General features: G+C 37.0%; 1 protein-coding gene across 1 annotated transcript in view; it reads right to left on the minus strand.

The window, feature by feature from the left end:
- The window catches only part of LOC129221189 (CCR4-NOT transcription complex subunit 6-like), a 155,618-nt gene extending 153,136 nt beyond the window's left edge, over nucleotides 1–2,482 (minus strand). The window contains exon 1 of the mRNA XM_054855642.1: nucleotides 1,138–2,482. Coding sequence (XP_054711617.1) covers nucleotides 1,138–2,275 — 1,138 coding nt within the window. The 5' untranslated portion in view covers nucleotides 2,276–2,482. The remainder of the gene's footprint in view (nucleotides 1–1,137) is intronic.
- Nucleotides 2,483–8,100: the final 5,618 nt, after the last annotated feature.

Genomic DNA, 8,100 nt, shown 5'->3' on the forward strand with positions numbered 1-8,100 from the left:
GACAAGAGAGAGCGCTGCTGTGAAAACACAAATAAGGGTTTCAGCGCTCAGAGCTTTTCAAGGAGTTTTAGAATATTCTATCGTGAGTTTAAGGGCAGTATTTGTAAATTTTTCATTTTTCACTACTAATGTACTTTAGCTTTATTATACAAGCTTGCTTATGTGGCTTCCGTTGAAAACAAAGTATGAAAATAAAAACGTCAAATTCCAAATTTTCACAGTTGTTAGTAGGAAATCACAGAGGCGTTCCTTCAAATATTTCAAAAATTCATATCTGCAGATACTGCGCGTCACCTTCTCAGGGCAGTACTGCATTCTCATAATGAATGTTTTTCTTAATCTTTTAGTCAGACATTAAGATTTGAAATTAAAAAAAAAAAAAAAAAAAAGCTTTAACCCTTTTAACTGAAACAAAGGCGTTCAACTCGCAATGAACTTTTTTTAAAAAACCAAACTGACAATAACGAACTGCACTCGCCAGAAAATAATTTTGAGTAGATATTTTTTGAGAAGTATACGAACATATACTGGTGTGTGTCAAATATAGTAATATGATTATTTCCTAATTACTAATTCCTTGAACCACAATGCCATAAGTTCTTATGTTCGTTCCTCTTTGCAAAAAGAGAGAGAGAGAAATAGTCTTTAGTCAGCTTGAGTACTGCTGACTAAAAATAAATTGCAGCTAAAAGGGTTAAGCATTCACTTATGATGAGTTAAGTTATTTTCTGCGTGCAAATGTTGAGAAAGGGTGCCCATATAGGGGGGCAGGGGGGGGGGGCTCAAGCCCCCCCCCCCCCTAGAAATTAGAACTTTCTTGCTTTTAGCACTTTTTTTCTTTGCAAAAATGTAATAAAATTTCTTTTCCAGCCATTAATGAGTAATTTATCGAAAATGTCAAACTTAAATGACAGTAATCTGTACTGAAATCGCTGTCTATGGGGAAAATATCTTGCTAAACCATGCAGAAAATATCTGAACCCCCCCCCCCCTACAATTTTGCATATGGGCGTCCATGATGTTGAGTTCATAAAGCGCAAAAGCTATTTCTCTGAGCAACCACTATTCATTTTCTCGATAAAGAATAAAAAGAAAGATTACTAGTAAATGGAAATTAAAAAAGAGAAAAGTACTTACAGATGAGGGTATTCGAATTCCTTGCCACGCTCTCCTCGAAGCCATAATTCGGCTCATCCTCAGAAATGTACACGGCGGGAAATTTGATTTCTCCGTGGGGGGATCCACGGCCCCCTTCGCGACGCAACACCACTAGTCCGCTCTCCGATACCGGGGAGTCCGGCGGCGTCAGGAGGGTGGACGGAGGGGGCACGCAGTACGGGCACTGGCACCGCGGAGAAGGGGGGTAGGGGTACGCCCCGGACCTTAAGGACTTGGGGGGAGTCAATATATCCAGCGATTTATGGTTGAGAGATCCTATCTTGATGTTGTTGCTCTTGTAGCGGTAGCACAGCGGCTGGTAGGGCTTCAGGGTGACGATGGGTCCGGCCGCCTCCTCCGAGAGGGACTCGCTCTCGCTGGTCCGGCGGTCCTTCTTGCGGCGCTTCCGTGGCTTGATAATCCGGGGCAGTCCGTTCTCGGAAGTCCCCGAGTCCTCGGACGTGGTGCTGATGCAGTCGCTCTGGGAGGGGGAGGAGGCCACCGCCCTGGGAGGTCCGTGCATCATCGCGGGGGGGAAGTCAGAGTCCTGGAGAGGGAACTCTTCCTCCAGGAAGGGCGGCCTCTCGGGCGCCATCAGCATGTAGACGCGGCTGTTGCCCTCCCCCAGGAAGAAATCTTGTCCCTTGTAAGGCGCGGGGTGTCCCGGGTACCCGTCGCCATCTTTGGGCGAGTGGTCGCCGTCCTTGGGGGACAGGATCAAGGGCGCGCCCTGGGCATGAATCGCGAGCCGGGAGATAGGCAGCAGCTCTTCCAGATTCCCGTCGATCGGGGACTCGACCCGGGGAACGAATTCCTTCGCGCCGTTTCGAAGCTGGGGCCTGTTCTTGGACTGCTGGTTATGGTTCTTGTGCCGAGCGACGCTAATCAAGGGCACCCCGGTCCATGCATAGTTGGACAAGGTACTGGTATATCCTGGTCTCGGGACGGGCGCACCGCAGCAGCGGTTGCACGGCGGCACGTAGTTGGAGCATCTTAAGCATCGCATGCCATCCTTCGGATGCGGAAGAGACTTGCGCTTGTGTCTCGGCTGCTGTGTGATGAGGCACGATCCGATATACTTCTGAATGTCGACAGGCGCTTCGGGATGTGGCCCCATATCAGAAAAGGTGTTTTCATGTCATTCTCGATCCTTCAATCCGCCCGCACCATCAGGCCATTGTGACGAAACCACGTGCAGGGCTCCTCATGACTGCCAAAACAAAATAAGGAACGCGAGAAATGGAATCCGACAGGTGCCTGCTGTTTCTCCGTTCGGTTTGTTGTCACTGCGAGAGCGCTCGGCGAACACCTGCATCACCTCCGAAACCTCTCCACGCAACTGATGAGGATTCGAAAACAACTTCCTCGTGGTCTCGTGCGCGCGCAGCAACCCGCGCGCATGACAGGGACGAAAGGCGAAGAGACTTTTCCACCGACACACAAGGCGGATTGCTGCAATCGGAGATTCGTGCCGTTTCAGATCAAAAATCAGCTGTGGCTATTTTTTTGAGCTAATTTGATCAAGGAGCGAAGTCAGAGGTTGAGGGTGGAGGTGGTGGGGGGGGGGTGCTCCCGTATTCCCGCAAGAACAGCTGGCCTAAAGCCATACTTACGTGTACTGTAACAGCTCAGTAACTATACAGGTGAAATAATTAAATTTAAAAACTATTGCATTCAGCTCGAGCAACAAATACAGGACCAAGGGCTTAATTGGTATGGGAGCTCACAGGAGCTCTGTTTCCGCACTTGCGCTCTATTTTTTGTGAATTTTTACACATTAAACACAAATTATATTTATTTATGTACATAAATTCGATCCTTTTTCCGGCTTCAACACATCCTTTGCTGGAAATTAAGTCCTAAATGCACGCTGCTATACATTTTTATCCCTAAGATTTTTTTTTTCTCGACATTTTTGCACTTTTCGAAACTTAGTATTTGTTAAAGGTGATATACATTCATTATAGCCTTACAGCCCAGATTTATTTTTTCACGATCTGTAAAAAGAGATATTTTTCCAGTGACAATGAAACTTCTCTCTGAAGCATTAACCCTTCCGCAAATTTGAATGGCATACGCGAAAATACTTAACTTTTAGGAGAGTTAAAAAAAAAAAAGCATATCAATACTAATCAAATTTATGCGACAAATTAAATAAATAAATATTAAACATCGAAACAATAAAAACAAAACAAAAAGAATTGAACACAAAATTAGGGGTTACGGGGATCAGTTTTTCAGTGCCAAGAAATGAGCTTATGGATCATAAGACACTTGTTGAATGACTTTTCGTTTATCATAAGCAAGTTTTCTTTTTGTCCCGAAACTCAGCAAACTTTATGGTTATTTGTACCATTTAAAAGTTTTTTACATTTAAACATACCCAATACAATGCAAATTTTGTAAAAAAATAATTTGAAAAAAAAAAAAAAAACAATAGCAGGCGTTTTTTTGTGCGATTTCGTAGCCAGCTCATATGTAATTAAATTGAACCCATTTAATTATAAGTGAATCAAAATAATGCATTAATAAGTGTTGATAATTGCTAGTATATCATTGTAGCATATTTTAATGTTTTTTTTTTTTTTTTTTGGTAGTGAGTGACACTTGCGCAATCATCAACGACAAAAGCTAAGATGTTGACAGTGTAGAATATAAGTAACGAAATCTGCTTAGGTTGCAATCAGGTAGGACATCTAGTGACGAATAGTCAAGGTCATGTCTATTACTCAGTCATCAATTATACACGAAGATGACAGTTGCACCAAAGCATGACATTTATTTCCAGTAAAATGGATTCAGAATATATTAAATAAGCTAATTTCAACGAATAATTAAGGAGAGCGTCGGAGGAAAAAACAAAAAGCATAATAAAATATTCCAACACATTCAAGTTCAGCTGAGCAATTTTCTTCACGATTCACATCCCGAGGGCTTTTACAGCATCGTTTAAAAGAAAACATTTTTTTTCTAGGTCATTTCTCTCGAGATTAATCGATTTTCGTTGTTCAACGAAAATGACAGAAAACACGTGTTTTACGTGATTCAGTTACAGAGATGCCAGCCTGGAAAAAGTTTTTAGCAGCAAGCAATGTCGTTTGTCGTAGTATTTACTTTTGTCCGTAGTCAGGTTCTCTATCCCAGTAATGCTTAACCTGTGATCCACGGCCCACTAGTGGTCCGCAATTGAAATGAAATGTACAAAAGAAAACTTTCGGATTTATCTTATTTCACCTAAAATACTTGTTGTGGAAATAATTTCTATCGCATGGGGTTCGCTTTGGATTCGGAAGGGTACAAAGTGGTCCTCAGTAGTGAAAAGTTTGAAAAACACTGCTGTATACGGTAGTTTTTACCCTTTAAACATTACGTATTCAAAATACAGGTTTCTTAACTGATATTAATCACTAATGAATAGTATAACGTTCGAAGAGCATAGAGTAGCACATAAAATGTTGAGAGTTAATTTATCAAGTAATGGGGTCGTTTCCGAAATTTCAAAAGTATTTATTTATTTTTTATTTATTTATTTATTTTTTTTGAAAGATCATGCTTAAAAACATAAGATTTGACAACTTTTAAAATAATTTGACCAAGTTTAATACTTTTTAACAGTTATTTTAATTGGTGGGCAGACTGAAATTCATTTTTTGCACTTCTGCACAAGTGATGAAACGCCATTCACTGCTGCCATTAGCGCAGAGCAAATTATCATAACCAGGTAACGCGGTTGACAGCAAAGCGTAAACATTTAGCAAATGCAGTAGCGCACAAAAGTACATCACTTGTGACGTCATCAAGACCACGGCCTATTTCCAAAATCGAACATTAAAAAAATTAAACAAAAAATAACTGTAGGGAAATAAAAGTTTTTTTTTTTATTCTATCAGTGAGTAAAAGTAGTACTTTTGCTGAAGGAAACAATCCCACTATCGTCAGCGCGGAAAACTTTTCGATAAAATAGAAGGCGACAGCATGTGACCTCTGCAAACGACTTTTTAAAAAGGTTTGTTCAGAATAGTGAGAATTTTAGAAAGTATGTTGCTTGATATAGAGCTCTTTCTTGATGACACCAGAATCGATCATTTTTATTTCAGTGTAACTTTTTTCATTTTGTTCCTGCGTTCTTATTATTAAACTTTTGTAGTATAAAAATTTTTTTTTCAAGGATTATTTACCGCAAAGAACTTGATGCATAGATTTAAGATTCTGCGTGTACCTCAGTGAAAGTACCTCAGTGAAATCAGATACATCAATAAGTCAAAGAATTGAAATAAAATGGGAGCAACTTTTAGTGTAAAAAGACAATAACATCCGGTGCACTATGTCAGTGTGTAACCAGATTGTATGCACAGAGACACAAAAGACAGAGGATTCACACACATAAACTTGTTAAAATTAGGCTGTTCTTAAAATTATTCAGCAGAAAACTGATTGTGTTCGATAACGGAAAGTTTAAAAATCAAATATGAAACTTTTTTTTTTTCACTCAAGGGAATTTCATTTGAAGCTTTACTTGAGACGTAAGTGCGAAATTAATCCCACAATAACGTCTGTTTCTAACAGTCAACTTTTTTTTTTTTTTTTTTTTCAGCTTTTGAAGCATAATTCTCTAGTACTCGTATAATGCATTTGTTTCGTTGGTCAAACAATAATCCGATTTTTTAAATTTTACTTTTGAAAAAAAAAAAAGAAAAAGCAAAAACACTTAATTTTTAGTTACAAATATGATATTTCCCACTGTCTACAGCAAACAAAAAAAGTTGGCTACTTTCGCACAGAATACGGGCAATACGTACGAGTTGCCATCTCTACAAATAACTAGATTTGTCTTTATTCTCTCTCTATAGTTTTGGACGGATGACAAAAAGCTTGACGACTGGTTTAGATTGATAATCATAATTTCAAGATTCTCGAACAGACCAAAAATTACATACACATAAACTTCGGGTTAATTTGGATTAGCATAAATAATGACAGTTATTGTTCCCATGCAAAATTCAATGCTTAAAAAATGAAGAAACAGTCAAGCACAACAATCAATAGAACTAGTACAGGGATAAAGCAGCAATAACAATATCTTAAGACTTAGTCATATGAATCTAATATTTTTCTCTTTTTTTATTACCACATACTTCACATTAAGCGAAATAATTCTCTCGTTTCCTTATGGCTGACTGACCACCAATCCCTTTTTGTTTAAATGAAGCACATTACAAAATGTTTTCGTATCACGTGATTAACCTTAGCAGGCTCCGGCTCTTTAAATTCATTTTATTATTCTATTCCTTATTGAGATTGGTACATAAATAACAGCCAATGATTTTCTATTCATGTCAATTTCATTTCATTCTCTTCTTCCTCCTGCATTGTTATCTTTTATTTTTTACGAAACCTTTACCAATTATCTTGAAATATAATATAGCAGGGGTTCCCAAACTTTCCTAAGTCGCGGTATCCTTTGAAAAGTTGAATTTCTCACAACACTTCTAGTCATTTATTGTATGTTTGTATGATTTTGAGAGATAGATAAACACCATGCTTGCACATTATAATTTTGTGGAAAAATCTGACATTATAAGGGTTTCCACTTGTTCTTTTCTGATCAAAAAAAAAAAAAGTTCTCTTGAGGCCCTCCCTATAGAGAAACGGTGCCACTCTCATTTGATATTATTTTTCCATTTGACAACCTGTGGAAATTTCATCCCTTTCCAAAAAATTTTTTTAAATTTTTTATAACTTATATATTTGCTGATCTTTTTTTTTTTTTGAGATAGCGTATAAATCAACAGAGGGCAATAGTTTCTCCCCCCCTCCCCCGGAAAACTATTTTTTAAGAGTGTATGTCTTTTGGTACTTCATGGTGGCGACATGAACTGTAAAAAAAAGCTCCCTGACTTTTCCCTGATTTCCCTGATTAAGTTCACCAAATTTCCCTGATTTACGTTACCAATGATAATGGTTTTCTTTCTTTGCTCTACTTGAAATCCATTATATGTTTGTATAAAATGCAGTATTTCAAACGTTCTAAGTTGTGTAAAGTTGTTGAACTAAAAGATATATTTTAAAAAGAAGCTACTTTTTTAATAAAATGGTTAAAACAACATAAGTCAATTTTTTGGGGGGGAAAAACCCTACAAAACAGTATATTAAATTTTTCTACAATGGAAAGATTACAGAAAATTAAAAAAAAAAAACCTTTGCTTCCAGAAACCACTTAACATAAGAATTTTAAGAAACTATTAAAATTACTCCTAAAAACATATGTATATTTATGATAGAACTAAAAAGTAATTGAAATTATTTTGAACTAAGTTTTCAAACAATATAATAATTGTTGCAAGAATAACAAGCAATAGTGAAAGAATAGAAGTAATGTAGTTATTCTTATATAACTAATTGACAGATTTATGCAAACCAGATGAAACCATTTGACATCCTTTCATAGGGAGTTTTTCTCTAATCAAGAACATAGGTTTTAATGAATGAATACAGCATTTTAACAATTTAAAAATAAAGATATTTACTTAAGTACACAAGTTAACTCTATTTCAAATGATTTCAGTATGTAACGAAAAAAATTCTTAGATTGCTTTTGTAACAAACAACTTTGAAATGCAAAGGAAAAAAAGAAAAAAAAATTAGTTAATTTCAAAATATATAAAAGAAGAATACAACTTGGTTATAAAATTAAAGAATTACTTAAGTCTGAAGAAAAGAAAACCTTTAGAATCTGTGGTGACAACAAATAGTATAACGGCAAAAAACTAAGTTTTTTAAATTGAAAGTTCAATTTTAGCAATTAAATTAAAAACGCGAAAAAGTAATAACTTTTAAGCTTTTATAGTATTAATTCAAAAGCCGATTTCGATTCTTCTTGACCATTCGATTTCTTCTTGAAATCGTGATTATAGTACACTAATTACTTTGAGACAGTGGAAT

Source organism: Uloborus diversus, chromosome 4 (assembly GCF_026930045.1).
Source record: "Uloborus diversus isolate 005 chromosome 4, Udiv.v.3.1, whole genome shotgun sequence".
NCBI classification, from domain to species: domain Eukaryota; kingdom Metazoa; phylum Arthropoda; class Arachnida; order Araneae; family Uloboridae; genus Uloborus; species Uloborus diversus.